The sequence below is a fragment of the Malaclemys terrapin genome, chromosome 3 (assembly GCF_027887155.1).
Source record: "Malaclemys terrapin pileata isolate rMalTer1 chromosome 3, rMalTer1.hap1, whole genome shotgun sequence".
Classification (NCBI taxonomy): domain Eukaryota; kingdom Metazoa; phylum Chordata; order Testudines; family Emydidae; genus Malaclemys; species Malaclemys terrapin.
In genome coordinates, this window is record NC_071507.1 from 153,847,849 (window position 1) to 153,866,263 (window position 18,415).

Sequence of the window (18,415 nt, forward strand, 5' to 3'; positions counted from 1 at the left end):
GAACTATTGCCAATAGACAGCCCACAGATCCCAATATGGGCATTGTAGAGGTCCATAATGGAGGGGGGGTGGCATACAGGGCTGGGTCCACCATGCTTGATGTGCCGCAAAGTCCTCCCTTCACGAAGACAGATTCCCAAAGAAGTATGCAGGACAATCCCTGACAGAAATTGAGGAGACTGACTGGGAGTCTTCTTCTTCCTCCACATCATCCCATGGGGGAAGGGCGTGTCAATGAGGATGGAACAGAGTCCTGTGTCAGGGAGTGGCCACTTAGAGACTGAGGTCTCAGTACGATGAAGTGCTTGGTACCTGTCAACAATGGGGACTCTTGTTCATTTGACACCAAGAGATCCCTTGAATACCAGAACTCTTGATGGATCAGAAAAGGGCCCCAGGACTGACACCGCAGCCAAAGTTGCTGTCGCTAGAGATGACGGTACCAGTAATCCTGAGTGTTCTGCAGGCTTTGTCAGGTTTCCTCATTACCAAGAGTACAGCTTCTACAGGTACCCCCAGCTGAGCAATTTGCATCAGTACCAGTCACTGGGTTAAGGTACGGAACTGCACCAATGGCTGAGCGGAATGCTTTGGTCCTCACAACAGGGCTAAGCTTGATGGTAACCTGTGCCTCCCCTTACTAATGGACGGTACAGGTGTCCTATTGGAGTTGTGTTTCCTCTCCCTGGAGCTCCGAGGACCTGGTCTTTTTGGAACTGGGTCCTTAGATAAAGAGTTCCTCTTTTTGAGAGTCTCCCCAAGTGCTCCAAAGTCTTCCCTTTCTTAGAGGAAGCAGGTCCCAACACTAATGGGGCACTGGACTGTCCAAGGACAGATATATGGCTCAGAAAGTGGTTGCAGGGAATGTTCGATTACCAACAGTCTGACTATCTCCCTATTCTCCCTAGTCCTGGACTTAAGGGCTACACAAAAAGAGCACTTTTGGGAGATGAGACTCTCCCCAGGCAATGGACACACTTGGAGTGTCCATTGCTCACTGATATGGCCTCTTGGCAAGACAGTCAACATTTGAAGGCCGGGAAAGTAGGCCTACCCCACCAGGCGAAGACAAATCTCCCTAGGGAAAAAGAGAGGGAAAACACCTCTCTCACCTAAACTCACTACACTAATGCTAACAATGTTAACAGATCTAACTTGAATAGAAGTAAAAAGAAAAACAGAGTACGCTCAAAGCAGACATGCTAGTGTTCAGTCTTGAGCAGAGGCGGTACAGAAGCAACGGGGGGTGGTTTGCCCATACACCCCTATGTAGACTCAGTATCTGCCACCAGGAGGCATAAGGCACATTATATGGGCCAAATGGGCACTGCTAATTAGAAATCTCCTATCAAGGGCTCAAGAGGCACATGCACACCTGGAATAAGGAGCACCCACAAGGACACTACTTGAAGAAGAAAAAGATCTTACCTGCAGTAGCTGATTTTGCAATATACTCCCTCATACCTGAGAACATGATTAATCCCAAGGTATAATAGCTGAAATCATTAGAATGAATCTACATATGTGCAATTGTTTTTATTTGAGGAAGAAGTAAAATCTTTTTCTTCAGATATGATTTCGGTTAAAATAAGAGAGATGATTTAAAAATTATATTTAAGTCATTTGTTCAAAACTGTTCAATGATCTCTTCTATCTTTTCTTCAGTGGTGAGTACAGAACTCCAGCTTAAAATGGTGGACATAACCCTCCAAAGCAGTGGCACAGGAACTACCAGCAGCTGATGCCAGGACTGGAGCAGCCCCGGAAAAAAAATTAGTGGGTGCTTAGCACCCACCAGCAGCCAGCTCCCCAGCACCTCACACCTGCCGGTGGCCCTGCCAATCAACTCCTCTCCTCCCTCCCAGCACCTCCTGCCCACCATGATCAGCTGTTTCATGGTATGTAGAAGGTGCTGGAGAGAGAAGGGGGAGGAGCGGGGATGGGGCACACTCAGGGGAGGGGGCAGAACTGGGCGGGAAGAGGCAGGGCAGGGACAAAGTGGGGGCAGGAAGAGGCAGGGTGGGGAAAGGGTGGAGTGGGGGTGCGGCCTCAGGCGGAGCAGGAGCAGGAAGACGCAGGGTGAGGGTGGTGTCACAGCCCCAAGGACCCCTTCCCTCAGGGGGTCCCTTGGGGAGGCAGATCAGCCTTGTATGTTGCTAACGCTGGTACAGGCATTGCAAAGCATGTCAGGAAGGGTCAGAAGTATGAGTGTGGGGTGAAAGATTCTTTTGCAGGTTGTGAAAGGCCAAAGAGCAAGGGAGAGAGCAGAGAATGGGTTAACTTGACACTTCAGCTAGCTCAGGCCGAAGATAAGACGTTGACTCCAGCCCAAGGCTGCAACACACATCTGACTCTCAGCTGCTGGCCAAGAAAGACAGGGGCTTATTCCACCCCAACCAGCCATGAGAAAGGAGGATTCAGCTGAACAGAACTGCAGGGGCTGCAAAAACGAGTGAGACAGTGAAGGCCAGGGAGGAAGAAAAACAAAGTCTCGCGTCCCTGGAGCTAGTGTGTTTTGGGAAAGCTGAGGAGGCACAGAAAGCCAGTTTGGACTGGTACAAAGATCACCAGGAACAGAGGTCCCTGAACGAGACACCCCCAAAGGACCCCAGGACTTAAAACCTTCCTGAGAGCTGAAGCAAGTCAGAGATCAACAGCAGACCCTGGATGACCCGTGCATGGGACAAGAACTCCCGTCCACCCTTCCCCCTCTTCTTACATTACGCCCAGGCTTGGCCAGCCTCGGCTAGTGCAGGTGTGAGTATGAAAGTGGGTTAGGGCTTGGGGCACTGTAGCCGTGCACTCACCCCTGTGGCGCCTCCTGCTGGTCTCTCAGGGAATTAGCTCGATTTCCAGCCCAGAGCGCCCTCTGCAGGCCGGTGATCCGCTACCGCTTGGCCCCCTTGTCCCTCCCAGGACCCCGGTGCTCCGTTTGTCTGGGGTACTTCCCCCTGGCAGTAACCTCTCAGTCTTAGGGTCTCCCCTCCCCAGGGAACCCCTACCCACTATCCCTACCTCATCTCAGTATATGACTACTGCCAGTCATTGTCTAGCCCCCGCGCCCTGGGGCAGACTGCAGTATCAGCCTGCTCATCACTGGCAAGGTTGGGTTTGGACCTGCTGCCTTTGCCTACCCCTGGGCTGCCCTCTGCAATCCCAGTACCTATTAGTCCAATGCTAGGCCGCAGCCTGGGGCTTTCCAGGCTGGAGCTCCCCGGCTCCTCCGTCTTTCCCCAGCCCTGATCCACTCAAGTATCCTGTCTCTAGCTCCCTGCAGCCAGGTCCTTCTCTCTCTGAATACAGAGAGAGACTGTCTGGGCTCCTGGCTCCCAGCCTTTTTATACAGACCAGCTGTGGCCTGATTGAGGTGTGGCCCAGCTGCGGCCACTTCCCCAATCAGCCCAGGTTTTAGAGCTGCAGCCCTCTCCAGGGCTGCTTTCCAGCCCTCCCAGGCAGGAGCAGGTGTCTACCCCGCTACAGGCACTAACACTTTCTTCCTTCCTCTGAGTGACGTGGGGAACCCGCAGCACTCTCTGCTGTTATTTTATTATTTTATTAATAAAGCTTTAAAATTTAGTCACTTGGTGTGCTCCTCCATCTCCTCCCCTAAAGATCCTGAGGCCTCAACCTGATCACCTGATGCCCCAGGCAGATTGGTAACACAAATCTGTCACAGTGGGGGTAGGGGTTGAGCACCCCCGGGGAAGAGAGGAAGCCAGCGCCTGTGGCTGATACCATTGGCTGTGTGTGTTTTCAGTCTCTCTTTATCAGCACTACAAATTACACTAGTGTAAGCAGATTAACATGATTATTTCAGAACTATTAGATGTTGCGTTTCTCTTTGTGGAATGAATTCGCGAGACATTGACAGCAATGGAGACACTAGGGTATATAGCCCTTTAAGTTTAAGCCCAATGACTGGCATCTCTAAGCATGCTGATAATTGAATCCAAAGCATCTTATTTAAGTGTTGTTAAAAATAACCATGTGATGTTTCCAAATAACTTAGGGTATTATTGTCTTGTGTAATATGACTTCAAAACTATATTTTTCTGAGATAGTTTCTGAAATTCCTGTGTTGATAATCTACCACATTTTGACACAATATAAGCAGCTCACTTGATTGAAATATTCAAAATATAAAGATTTAATACTGTATGCATTCATACTACCCCAGTGCAAACCTGTCTCAGAGTTCACCAGATATACAATATACCTTACTCATCCTAAAAGGATTATGGAACAAGATCCTGTGTAGTAATAGAGATCATGTAAGAACCAACACAGAAATGTCTCCAGTGCTATGGAAAGAAACACAGATGTGTTTTTCCATGCTGTAAGCATATATGTATGCATGGCAAAAGTATACAGTTCACCTTTATAGACAGGCAGGCTACAAGAGATTACATCTTTGAATCCCTAAATGTAGGTTCAACTGAATGTACAGTATACATTTTGAAATAGATGATATGCACTATTAGCCAAAAATCATAACATTTCTTATTGTTAATTTCCTTTCTGATACCAACATCTCCCACAATTCTGGATGTCTGGGTTGCTCTCCTCCCTCTGTGGCTCACAGAGGTGGATCTGAGTTTTGGAGCCACACCATCTGGCCAAGTCCCCTCAGCTCCTGCTTGCTTCCAGATGAGTTATTTCCAAGCTATAAAACTTGCATAACATCATTAACAAATATTCCAGAGATAACACAGTAACTATGTATGTTAGACCAAGTAAGATGGCCATATGGTGATGATTCCACTTAACTTTTAACCCTTAACTCATGAGCCATCCATGGTGGTTAGAATTGTGGGAGCCACTGCTAGCAAAAAGGAAATTATCAGTAAGAAGTTTCCCATTCTGCAGCCCAGTGTCTCCCACAATTCTTCATGTCTGGGAAGTAGCAAGCAGTGAACAGATGGAGAAAGGGTTATAGAAAAGGTCAGAAAAGGGAAAAATGGTATCCCTCCCCACCTATAATATTTGCTCAAAGGGCAAAATCATTTTTGGGTCACTGCCTGCAGCACATTCCTGCCAAAAGAAGCCTCTACAGAGGCAAGGAAGTCCACCTTGTAGTGCTTGATAAAGGTGGTAGCACTTGACCAAGTGGCCACCTTACAAATTTCCACTGTGGATGCATTAGCTCTTTCTGCCCATAAGGTCACCATGGATAGTGTGGAGTGTGCCCTGACCCCTTCTGAAACTGGAATCTCCCATGCCCTGTATTCTTTCACAATGCATAGTCTAATCCACCTAGCAATAGAGGAGTTCAAAGCTCTGAGTCCTTGGCATTTCAGATGGAAGGATACAATCAGAGCAGCTGACCTCATGGACTCTATGTCTGAGGTAAATTTTCCAAGATATTCTGACATCTAAGTCATGCCACCTCTACTCAAATGAGATGCTGTGGCCTTGAACAGAATGAAGACAGAGCCACCTCTTGGGAAGCACGGGAAGAAGAGTGCACCTTCAAGATAAAGGGTGGAGTGTATTCTGAGCACCACCTTGTCCTCATGAATCATGCAGTAAGGTTCCTGCATAAAGAAAGCCACCACCTCTGACACTAGTCTGGTGGATGAGATAGCTATCAGAAAGCAAGTTTTGATCGATAAATAAAATGCTGACATTGATGTCAGTGGTTCAAAGGGATGGTTTGTTATGGCTCTTAGTACAAGTGGAGTCCCACTTGGAAAAAAGAAGTCTAATCGCCAGCTTGGCTAACTAGACTGTCCTAAGGAATTTGGCTACCTGGGGGTTCTCTGCCAGAGTATCTGTGGATCTTGTGAATATCACATTAATAAGGGCAGACACATGATGCGCAATAGTGCTGGGTTGGAGATCTTTGCTGAAGACTCTTGGAAAAAATCCAAGATAGCTGGAATTCCTGGATTTCTAGGGTTTGCTTTTGATCCTGGAACCAGACACAAAACCTGGTCCAAATAAAGGAGTATACTACTTTCAAAGTTGATACTCTTCTAGAAGAAAGAAGTGTTCTGATAACTTTGGAGGACAGACCCAATGATACTAACACTTTCCTTTCAATAGTCAGGCTTTAGATGCACCTGGTTCAGATACGAGTTAAGCAGAGAACCTTGTGTCAGGATGTCTTGTCCCTTTGGGAGCTGTAGTGGCAATTCCAGTTTCAGCTCTATCAGGTCAGAAAACCAGGTCTCCTTGGCCAGTGTAGGGTTACCAATATTACTGTTCCCTATTCTCCTTTTATTTTCCGGATCACCTTTCCTGGTAATGTGAAGGGTGGAAATGCACAAAGAAGGCCCTTAAAGCCATCTGTGTGATAGGGCATCCGTCTCCATGAATCTGGGGTCCACTTCCCTGGTGAAGTACTCTGATCTCTTCACAGTCATGTGGTTCACGAATAGGTCAGTTGAGGGCAGGCCGACCAATTGAACAATTAACTCAAGAACGTCCTGATTAAGGCATGACTTGGAGTTGTTTACCATGTGCCTGCTGAGACAGTCTGCCTTCTGGTTCAGATCTCCCATTATGTGAACTTCCCTGAGGGAGAAGAGAAAATGCTCTACATGATTTCCACTGCTTCAACATGAAATGATGGGCTTCTTGTTTCCCCCAGTTGTTCACATATACAACGGTGGTTATGTTGTTTGAAACAGGACATGACTCCCCTCTAGGCTGGGCTGGAATCCTAGTAGCATCAGCTTGATTGCTCTTAGTTCTGGGAGGTTTATGCTATGGCTCTTTTCTTCCAGGTTCTAGGTGCCTTGAACCATTTGGGACCCCAGGTGCACTCCCCAGACCTCCAGACTGGCATTGGATGTGAGGATCAGGAAGATTTGGAAGGTGTATGGATATGCCCTTATGGACATTGTCCTGGGCTGACCACCATTTTAAGGAGTTGATCACCCACTCCAGAACTATCACTTGATCTTGTGTTTTGGGGAGTAGTTCCATACATTTAAGATAAAGCCTTGAAGGAGCCTGATGTGTGATTGTGAAGTGATCCCTAGGCACCGTACTAGGGGAACTAGCAGTTGAAGGCTCAGTGCATTTGCAGTTCCAAAGTTACATGAGGAGGTCAAGAATCTTCTGGATCCTAGAGATGGATACATCCTTGCTTTTATAGTGTCTATGTCTATTTCCAAGTAAGTTATTTGGGTGGAAGGAATCAAGGACCTTTTCTTGATTTTAATAATAAAACCATGTGCCTGCAAGAGATTCAAGGTCAGGTATGTAGCTCTGTGGTCCACTGCTGGGAATGGAGCTCTGATTAAGATGTCATCCTGTGATGGGCATCTGGATATGATCACTCAGAAAATCCCCTAGCGATGACACCATAGAGGTTAGGATCTCCAGCTGGAACTTTGTTTTCTTCATCCACTTGTTGAATCTTTTGAGATCTATAATGGTTTGGAGTCCCCCGTATGCTTCTAAATGATAAAGGAGATGGAGCAGAACCCTGAGAATCTGTATTCTAAGGGAATGCTCTCTATTACTCCCATATCCAGGAGGTGAGAAATCTCATTCTGGATTAGACCATGCTCTACTTGGACATTTGAGATGGGGGACTGGATGAAAAATGCCTAGGGTGGAACTGGTAACTTGAGTGAGTATCCCAGACATACTATCTCCCTGACCCACTGGTCCATGGTCAGAGCAACTCATTACTCCAGAAAGTGGGAAATCTTGCCCCCAAGCTTCAGCTCCGGGTGGAGGCCTAGGTGGTCTTTGTTATAAAGAGGCTTTGGGAGTGGCAGGGTTCTCTTGGGGCTTTCCTCCCGAGCTATGGTTGCACAGCTTTCCTCTGGAGAATGTGCTGTATCTTCATTGACATTTCTGTGAGGATGAAAGCTGAAAGGAATGCTTTTGTTTGGAGGCTGCTCCGTGCTCTCTTAAAGGCATGGTGTGACATTGGAAGGCACTCTTTAGATTTTGCTGCCATGTCTGCCACTACCTTGTCTAGTTTCTCTCCAAAAAGCAGGGCTCCCATGAATTTGGCAGAGCACATAACCTGCTTTAAGTGGTCTTCCACCTTCCAGGGATGAAGACATAGGTGGCTCCTGGTCACTGAGCTGGAGTCCATGGCTTTAGCTGAGAATCTCCTTGTGTCCGCTGAGGCATCAGCAATGAATGCTGTTGCAGGGAAATCTTTCTTTAAAAAAGAGCCAAACTCAGGGTGATCTCTATCCTCGAGGGGTCTGAGACCTTCCAGCCAGGAGAGAGATGCCCTCGCAAACCAAGTGGCTTTTAGAGATGGGGGAGGATAAAGAGGCCTCAGAGTCTTTTTTAGAGAGTGGCCTTCATTTTTCAATAACCAGGGATGCTACAGCAACATGAACATTCAGCATCTCAGTAACCAGGAGTTTTGGTTCCTGGATACTATAAAACCCAAGATCATTTCTGTTAATGTGCTTGCTCTTGTCTAGTTTATCCCATTCACCCCTAATTACTTTCTTGAAGGAGGAGTGTTGGGGAACTGTAGCTTCAGGGGAAGATTTTGAGAGGAGAAATCCTCTCAGAAGCTTACTCTCAGGATTTTGTTCAGGTTGAATCTGAATATGGATACAACCTCATTGCACATGGCCTAAAATTGCTCAGAGGAAAAAACATTTGCTGAGTCTTTCCCTGGTGCTGATCGGGGTCAGAGCACGACAATGCACGTCCTCTGTGGAGGAGGGGGAGGAAGAAGAGGAGTCCGAGGACTCAGATCTCCTAAACCTTTTATACTTTTTCTTCTCCTTTGTCACTTCCCTTGATTTTTTAAAATCTTTTTAGCTTGCTTAGAGAGTGTATGTGCTCCTCCACAGCTAGCCTTGCTGAGGGCCTGAAGTCCTCTCACAAGATCTCTTTCTGAGTCCACCTACATGGTCCCATTCAACTCGGGGTGAGGGAATGCTTCCAGAGCCCTCCTGACCATATTGGGAAGAAGAGGGGCTGCTTATGAGCCCTGCTTCTTTTTCCAGGGCACTCTCCCTGGGGGGCAGGGAGGGATGGAGAGTTCGTGATCCCACAATGTCTGCCCTCTCTCTTCTTCAGCGGCTCCTTAGGACTTAACCCTGAGTTAGCTGACAGGGATGCTCCTATTCTTTGATCCTTTCCCTGCTCTGCCCCTAGACTCCTGGTCCATTTTTCCCATGTCAGAGTCACGTTGCTCTGGTGAGTAAGGGAATCCACTGTCCTATCTGACCCATAGCCCCAGCACCAAACAGAGTTAGAGATGGAAGGCTGGGTGCAGGCAGGGCATAACTCACTCAAGCCTAGGAAGGCAGTCTCATGATGGAGCACCATTTGGCTTTCATTTGGTGCTTTTTAGGCTGCTCTACCATACCTGGGAAGGAGGAGCCAGCAAGGAGGCTTTGATGGGTGTAACAGCTGGCTAAAAAATTGACCTAAGGCAGGAGAGAGATCACTGCTCACCACTGCTCCTAATTCAAAAAAAGCCCCCCTTTGGCAGATGTGAAGGTGGGAGCTGTAAAAACCAGCATCCACATGCTGCCATGGAGGCAGAGAAACTGGAAGCAAGCACGGAGGGGGGTGTTCTGCCTCCATGAGTTCCAGAGAGACAGGAGCAGCCCAGACATCAAGAATTGTGGGCTGCAGAAAAACTGGATTCTGGTGTAAAAATATAGCTCCCTAATATAAGAAAAAAAACTTTTCTGCAAAGAATATACACTATATAAAAAAGCCAATTGCAATAAAGAGTGTCATAAATGGGAAGCATGTTTAAAAAGCTATAAACTGCAGGTCAGGCTTCAATGCAATTAATGATACTCATTGTTCACAGTTATTAGCAAACACAGCATACACCATTGGCCAAGTGTTTCACTAACTAATTCTCCTGCCTTCCAGATCTGATCCTGATAATGTTTCTAGTTTTCAACAGAATCTATACATTCAGGTTCAGCTCCTCCAATGTACTTGACAGCTTTCTGTGAGGTGCTGAGTGGCATCAACACGCATTACAAGCTCTCTACATTTGCAGAATTTATACCTTGCAGAATCAGGACCTAACCTAGGTTGACCCTAGCCTAGAAGGTCACAAAGGGGACCTAAGAGGGCAAAATAAATAATTTGTTGTAGTCTTGCTGTTAAAACCTCCTGAGTCATCATTTTGGGACTTAGCTGGGATGAAAAAAGAAATCAAGATTTTCTGCCTGCTCCCCTTTTCCTTTCTTTTCAGGCAGAAGTAGGACTCACTAAGGGGAAAGGGTGCCAGTATTATGCCCTTCACCTGAGCAGCTTCTCATGGGGTATCACAGTCCAAGGGAGAAGGGGGTGCAGGGAAGAAGTGAGGAAGATTCAGATGACAGATACTGGTTTTCTGCAAGAGATCCCATGCTGAAGGAATTTTTCTCCCTTTACCTGAACATGTTTGAAGTCTTTGTGGTAACATGCAGACTGGCAATGATGGTTTAAAGCAGGCCTGCTGCTTTCCCCATGGAGATCCCAGACTTCCAGCAAAACACAGACTTGGCTTGTAAAAGCGACATGATGATACTCCTGAAGAGGATGCATGGGGTTGGGGACAGGTCCTAAAACCATCTTGCTTTGTGCAGCAATGTGGGAGACATCTAAGAGGCTGCCCACATAATCAAGTGCCTTGGCATGTCTCTATGAAATGTTAAGTGCTGGGGGAAACTTCTGGTGCAACAGAAATCTGGATTAACTGCTGCACACTATTCCAAATACAAAACTCCTTTGCCCTATAGTCACCTTTGACCCTAGCCAGCAAACCCTTTTTCCTTCTCAGACATCAGGGATTCAGCATCAGCTTCTCCTTGGCTACAAAAGATCCCTCTCCCCGACAAAAAATCCAAAACAAATGAACAGTAAACACACACACATCCCCAGGGCTCATTTCCAACCTACAAACTTGTTCCATTTTCCTTCATGGCACCTGAGCAGTAATTCTTAGGTGCTTCCTGACCTCTGACTCCCCCATTATCTGATCTCAAACCTCACACAAATGTTTCCTAGTCCTGCTCCTGAAATTTTCTTCCCCAGTTTAGCTCCCAAGCTTTACAGACTTTCAAAACCCCTTCTCTCTCTTTTCCTAAAGTATAGTAGTTATTTTTACTGCTTTACCAGACACTCATTGTTTCTGTGTAAGTAACATTTTCTACTGTTACATTACATTATACTGTTTCATTTTATGTTTAACCTCATTCAAATCAGTCAGATTAAAACCTAACAGGAATGATGACTCTTTTGGGCATTTCAGACAATAATCTCTCTCTCTCTCCTTTTTTATCAGTTAATCAAGAAAGTTTTAGAACGGAAGACAGTCAAAGAGATATAGAGGAAATCCATTGTTACTTTTCAACGCAGCATGTGTATTCTCTGAACTAATTTCTCTAAACTCTAAATTCTGTCTTCTGCTTTCTATTGGAGGATATAATTTATAATGTAAGCTATTTATATGTAAACATTAAACGGTTATAAATGATAGACTGCTGTTATCAGTCAACTTACATCTCTTCCATGCATGCCTTCAGGTCCCGGTTCGCCTTGATCTCCCTTCTCACCCTAGGAGGAGTATACATTTTAGTTTTATCAACAAAAATCATTTTCAGCCGGAAAACTGTATTATGGGGAAAACATCATCATATTCATTACTGTGCTCTATATACAGTACAATATATCTATTGCTGACAGCATAGGAAAACTAGTCCTGACACTTCAAGAGGCGTTTCATCCAAATTAAGAGCCTGACCACCACACAAGGTGCCAAGTATCTGGGCTCAGTACTTCGCAAGAGGCATTGAACACCATGTAAGTATTCATGTTTGCAATGTTGCACTCAAAAAATGTGGATGGATGGATGTTTAATAGAAACAGACAAAATTACTCCATTACAGAGTCATCTGTTAGAGGTCTGGGGACTGTCTCTCTCTCTCTGCCAGCTGAAATAGTGTATTCTGATACTGAGTTTGACTAAGAAATGTATAAGAAAGTTCCTATATGACTGAAATAATTTACTTCCCCCTCCACTACATGTGAAAATTCTGGTTTATTATTTCAATTTAATATTTGTTAACTGTGTGCCAAGAAACAATTTAAAAAGTAGAAAGTTACATTTAGATGGAGAATAAGTATTTACAATCACTCCTCATATCCCTGTCAGAATGGCCTGCCACGACAATTATCACTAGCACCACATGTGATCTTAAATATTTATATTGTAAGTTCCAATAGGAAATGAACTCCACATGTTGATTTGAATCTGTTACTGGAACATAATCTGGAGTTTAATTTAAGACCAAAGATTGGGATTATATTCTTTTTAGCATAACATTTTATTTTCCATGGATAACCATAGGATAGCTAATCAATTTAAAATAAATGTGAACAGTTTATTAGACTTCCACTTATTTCTATAAGTCTAACAAATACTGGTTATGTAAAAAAGGCATGTTTTACTCTTTCTTAAAGTATATGTTCTTCAGGACAGGGGTGGTGTTTTCACACGTAGTTGTATAATGTTTGGCACAATAGGGGCACTATCCTGATAGAGGCATCTGGATGTTACCATAATATAGATATTAAACAGGAATAATAAGAACAGGAATGCTCCCACTTTCCCTAGAATACTTCCCATTGAGAGTAATGTCCACAATGTTGGTAATGTAACTCTTTGCAGTAACACAATTAACCTGCATGTAACAACATAAAATTTTCCTATAATTTAACATATTGGGAAAGAAAATGGTTCTTAGGAATGACTATTCTGAGTTCATGTTTTATATCGCTGTATGAGAGAAATGTCCTACAAATTACTAGATGCTTTTAGGGTTTCTTTGCCTTTAATCCGTAATGCTGTATGGCTCTTCGATTTCACCTAAAAAAACAGTTCACATCTTTAAAATATTTATTTTAAGTACAACACTTACAGAAATACCTTTATTTTGAGAATGGAAAGGAAAATGGAGCATGAAGGATTCTGTAGACTAGAAGGATATAGGCTAGTTCACATATTCCCATATGAACTCTTAATTACACAATAAAATATTATTTTAAAGTTAGACGAAAGAGATTCAGTTCTTTACAAACTCGTCTACCACTCCATTCTCCTTAATACAGGTTCCATCAGGAGTGACAGAGATTTCTGCTTAAGCAGCCTAATTAATCAGAGATCCGTTTCCAGAACCAACAAAGCTAAACTGCTCAGTAAATGCAGCTAGACTGAGCTTTGCAAGTAATAAGAATAATTCCCACAAAACCATGGGGACAGGCTGTACTGAAGATCAAATCCTTCATGTCAACCAAAGAAAGAACAGCAGTGCACTGAATCTCAGTCATCTCAAGGGGACTACACTGGTCTGACCAAAGCCTATTCATTATGTCAGTATAATCTTCATAATTCTGTTAGCTAAATGCTATAGAACTGAGTTCAACTAATTCCATTTGTGACACAGCCCTCATTCAAAGCTATTCCTCCAGTGGCAATAACAGAAGGCATTTCATCTAATAATAGAAGATAATTTTTGCAAAATGAGTTGATATGAGCTTTCTTAAACAACTGAAGCCTACCAGTAAATTAGCATCAACAGGGCTGTATATTTAATGGACCCCCCCACACTAGAAGCTTCTAGGTAGTTCTTTGTTTTAACTCTTGTCCATCTAGTTCATAACAAACAATATTATATATTAGCTTAAAATATCCATTGAAGGCTTTTCCTTAAGCATCCCTATAGATTCATAGATTCTAGGACTGGAAGGGACCTTGAGAAGTCATCGAGTCCAGTCCCCTGCCTACATGGCATGACCAAATACTGTCTAGAGTATACTATAGTTTTATATTTGGTCAAAGCTGCAGTTCAAACCAGACTTTCATGAATTCATGTTTATTTATTTATTGGCGGGGGGGGGGGGGGGGGGGGGGCGGGATGGAGGAAGGGAGGGAAACTAATGCCAGCAGGCCATTCTAGAAATTTTAAAAATCCTTGTTTAAAATGTTGGTAGTACATTTTAGCTATCAGCTAAGCTCTGTTTTGTCTCTGGACTTATGTTCAAGAGCATAATATTCCTTGACAGACAGCTTAAAATGTAAGCAAAGCCCCAAAATGAATATTGTTTTTAAATATCTTAAGTAAGACTTCAGAAGAAACTGAATAAAATAAGAACAATTCTTTTAGATTTCTATTGTTCTGTATCATTCTGACACCTTGGAAATTTAATGCTGGTTTCCCCTTTTTCAACTCACAATAGTCAAATTATTGTTACAGTTTGCCCGAATTTCCAAAAGTACAATAATATATTTACAACAACATCTCATTACTGTAGTTGAATTATTTTAAGGTTTCATTTTCTAATATATTTCTAGGAGATTTAAAAATATCACTTGAATATCAGGAAATATTTTTCCTTTTATGGTTTATCTTTATTTGTTTACGTATTTTATATACATGGAAAATGGGATGAACATGTGCAGTGCTGCTTCAACGGTGATGTTACTCTGTGAACCCAATGAAGTCTATACAAGCCTGAGTACAGTATACCTTTCCAGATTTCATTCTGCATTGGCAGAAATAACATACATCCTCAGATTGTCTAATCCAAATTAAGACCACCCATATAACCTGGATGAAAAAGCTGGGTCACAAGCCAAGATGATCTGCTATGCCAGGGATCAACAACCTTTTGCACACGGCCTGCCAGGGTAAGCCCCCTTGGGGGGTAGGCCGAGCCGGTTTGTTTACCTGCCGCATCCGCAGGTTCGGCCAATTGCAGCTCCCACTGGCTGCGGTTCGCCGCTCCAGGCCAATGGGGGCGGCGGGAAGCAGCGACTAGCACATCCCTCTGCCCACGCCGCTTCCCGCCTCTCCCATTGGCCTGAGATGGTGAACCGCAGCCAGTGGAGACTTGATCAGCTGAACCTGCGGACGCGGCAGGTAAACAAACCGGCCCGGCCGCCAGGGTGCTTACCTTGGCAAGCTGCGTGCAAAAGGTTGCCGATCCCTGTGCTATGCCTTAGAAAACACTTCTCCTCCCTACTGCAGGCAGGCAATCATTTTAAATGCTGATGAGTGGCGCAGGCTGCAAAGAGGTGGTAGTGTGGTGATTGTGTCTGCTGGGTGCAGGTGAGAGATACAAATATTCCAGTTTCCATGATTCAAAAGATGTCAGACTTCAAAATGCTCATTGGTTGTTTAGACAAAAGCAAAGATCATTTAGCAGACAGGCCAGGATCCCTTCTGCATCCAAAGAACCTAAGTCAGTCTGCCACACTGTATGATTTTCATGTGAATTTATATTGAATTTTCAGTAGATTAAATTACTTTCATTCTCAAACATATGACAAACATTATTCTGTGGATTGTTTCTCTCTTCCTTCTGCAAAGCAAGAATTCCTATAAAACAGAGTTCTGATTCTCATCACTTACTCCTATGTAAATTAAGCCAAGTTATCTTGCTCATTCCTGACATTATAATATACATTATATACTTCATGACTTATCTTAAAATGTAGCCAATCTGCAGAATTTAACATTCAGTAAAGTGTGGTAAGAGTTTTAAATAGTCCACATTGCTGGATACATTTTAGGTTTGCACACAAAAAAAGTGTTAAAAGCTATTTTAAGTCCAATGTTCCTGCCTGCTCAAAACATCTTCAGATGGGACAATTAAAGTTAATTTGTGAATACTTGCAAAATAGCATTACAATGCTGGAAGTACTGTGTGCCTTATTTGTTAATTAAAACTAATCCAACATTACAATATTGAATTATGTGCAGAGATTGTATTTCCTGGATTGAATTCTGCTTTCAATTACACTCACACAACTAAGCAGTGGAGTTGCTTCAGTATAGCTGAAGATACGTGTGTGAAATCCTGGCCCTACTGAAGTCAGTGGGAACACTCCCATAGGGCCAGGAGTTTGCTCTCTGCCTCCACAAGAAGTTGTCAAAAAGAGAGTATCAACTACCAACTCCAATTTTCCATTGCATTTAAAATATTATTGAAGTCTCCCATAGCAACTGCTATAGTTAAGCCTCAGTTTTAACTTTTATTCTAAACTCCACTTAATCAATTAGGCATTACTCTCACAGATCCTTTTTATGGTCTTTTCCAACCTTGGTTCCAACCCAAAATAGATGTTTAAAAAAAAAAAAAAAAAGAGAGAAAGAGAGAGAGAGTTTGAGCAAAATTTAGCTTGCTGGTTTTTGGGTGTGTTAGCATGAAGAGATCTACATTTCCTCAGATGTTCCCAGTGAGAATTTTCTGCTTACATAAAGCAACTGAAGCTGAAAATATCAACCTTGGCTTGTTTTTACAGTCTGTCCCGCAGAAGGGAAAATAACCCAAAACTAAACAAATTGCTTACAGTATTTTTTATAATTTAAACATTTAAAGTTGGTATTTTCATGTAAGCTTGTTAAAAAAATCTCATTTTTCTGCTACATTTTAGGGACTGTTCGTTAAAGATGATTCAGTTAAGGACAGTGATAAGGATTCCTTAAAGTAAAGATGTATTTGTTAAGGATGATTCAGTTAAAAGAAGTTTATGTCAACAATATGTTCACCAAAGACTCCGTCAGTTAAGGAGGTGTTTGTTATGGATGCCTCAGGTAACGCTGCCTGAGTTTAAGATGAACCAGTTATGGTGATGTTTCAATTTAGAAGCATGTTTTCCTGCCTTTCCCTCCTCCCTTCAATTTTTCTTTTTTCCCACCTTTAAATTACACACAAAATCTATAATTAATACAAAATTAAGAGATCAAAAAACATGTCAGGAAACGCCAAAAATTAAGGTTTGTTCTGCAGCGTTACCTTGTCAACATTACTTATTTTCTATTTCTGATTTCCTTGTTAAATAAAAATCTTAACATATTTCTCTTTATATTATCCAATCTATTCTTTAAAATATGCAGGCTATGCAACATTACTTAGTGCTGAGGCATAAACATTGACTTTTGGAAATTCCTGATTTTAGAGTGAATTATTTTACATCTTTAAAAGCTAGTTAAAGCTAGTTTTGCATATAATAATCTTATATGCTTTATTACAGATGTATTTGTGGTGGTGTGCTGTATCTGAAGATTAATTTATCTTCCTCGTGACTCTTTCTTCATAACTCCTAATAAATTGAATCCAGCTATAGCAAATATTCACTAATTTTCCCTGCAGATGGTATGAATTTATGAAACTGAAACATTGGGCTGAAAACAGCCCTTAGGGCTCTCTTCTGGCTTTTATAGTCAGAATCATGCAGGGGTGGGGTTGTGAAGGCCCTCCATCCCAATGACATTCTCACTGACTGAGCCAGAATGCCTCTGGCATTGCTGGGACAGTGGTATCCCAGAAAAGCAGCAGCAACTGATACACCTTTAAAAGGGTGCAAGATATGCTTCCCCCTATGCCACTGGCCAGGATGAAAGGAGGGTAGTGACACGACCTCATCCCTTGGAGCAGTTTAACATTGCTGTTGGCTATAGATGCTCTCCATACTTGAGTACAAGGAGACAATGACCAAGACTAAGAATACCCTCTGCTCCCTGTCAAACTACACTGGGCTAGCCACAGCCTAACAATTTGCTTTCTTGTCAGTAAAACATACATTTTAAATAGCCCCATTTTAACTTTTTCTTTGCAAATCTCTATAGTAAATATTTTGTTGCATTCGCTTTTCTAAACAATACTTCTATTTATGTTGACATAGAGAAGAGTCACTCACTTTTTTTTTAACCTTTCCATAAGAAAAAGATTTATATGGGTTTATTACTAAGCAATAACAATTCCAAGGTTAAAATTTGACAAATAAGTTATCAGCAATTAATTTTTTTAATCACTTGACAGCCCTAAATGTTTTTCATGGTAATATCCATTTTAAAAATGTCCATTGATACATATTTATACAGACTATAATAGCTTGAACTCTGTTGAGTTAGTAGTATGCATTCTAAAATACTCTGAACTTTCAAAAACTTTTATGTGGTATTACATTACAAGTAGGGTGACCAGATCACCCAAGTCAAATATCGGGACGCGGGGGGAGGAGAGGAGGGTGACGCGGGAGGGGGAGGGGGGCCGTGGCCAAAAAAAAAAACCCCTTCCTCCGCAAGCGCTGGAGGGAGGCCCGGGAGACTCAGAGGGAGCGCGGGGCCGGGGTGAGTAAGAGTCCGGCCTGGCCCCGAGCAGGCAGGACTCAGTTGGGTGGTTGGGAGAGGAGGGGGGCGGCGTGCGGGGCCGGGCGGCGGCTGTTGTTCTCCCCCCTGGGCAGCGGGACTCGGGAGCAGCCGCTGCTGCAGCTCCCACTGCCGCGGGGGAGGAAGCGGCCATGGCGCTTGCAGCTCTGGCGCCCCCGAACCTCCCCGAGCCGGGGCCTGCTGCGGGAACCCAGCAGCGCACACGCTGTGCCCAGCCCCTGGCCAGTCGCGTCTGGGCTGCTGCCCAGCTGGTGCTATCCCGCGGCGGCCCCGGAGTGGGGGCAGCAGGCCCC

At 43.6% G+C, this 18,415-nt stretch overlaps 1 protein-coding gene across 1 annotated transcript in view; it reads right to left on the reverse strand.

The window, feature by feature from the left end:
• The window catches only part of COL19A1 (collagen type XIX alpha 1 chain), a 312,743-nt gene that overhangs the window by 176,765 nt on the left and 117,563 nt on the right, over nucleotides 1-18,415 (reverse strand). The window contains 1 exon segment of the mRNA XM_054021580.1: nucleotides 11,449-11,502. Within this exon segment, the coding sequence (XP_053877555.1) occupies nucleotides 11,449-11,502 (54 nt within the window).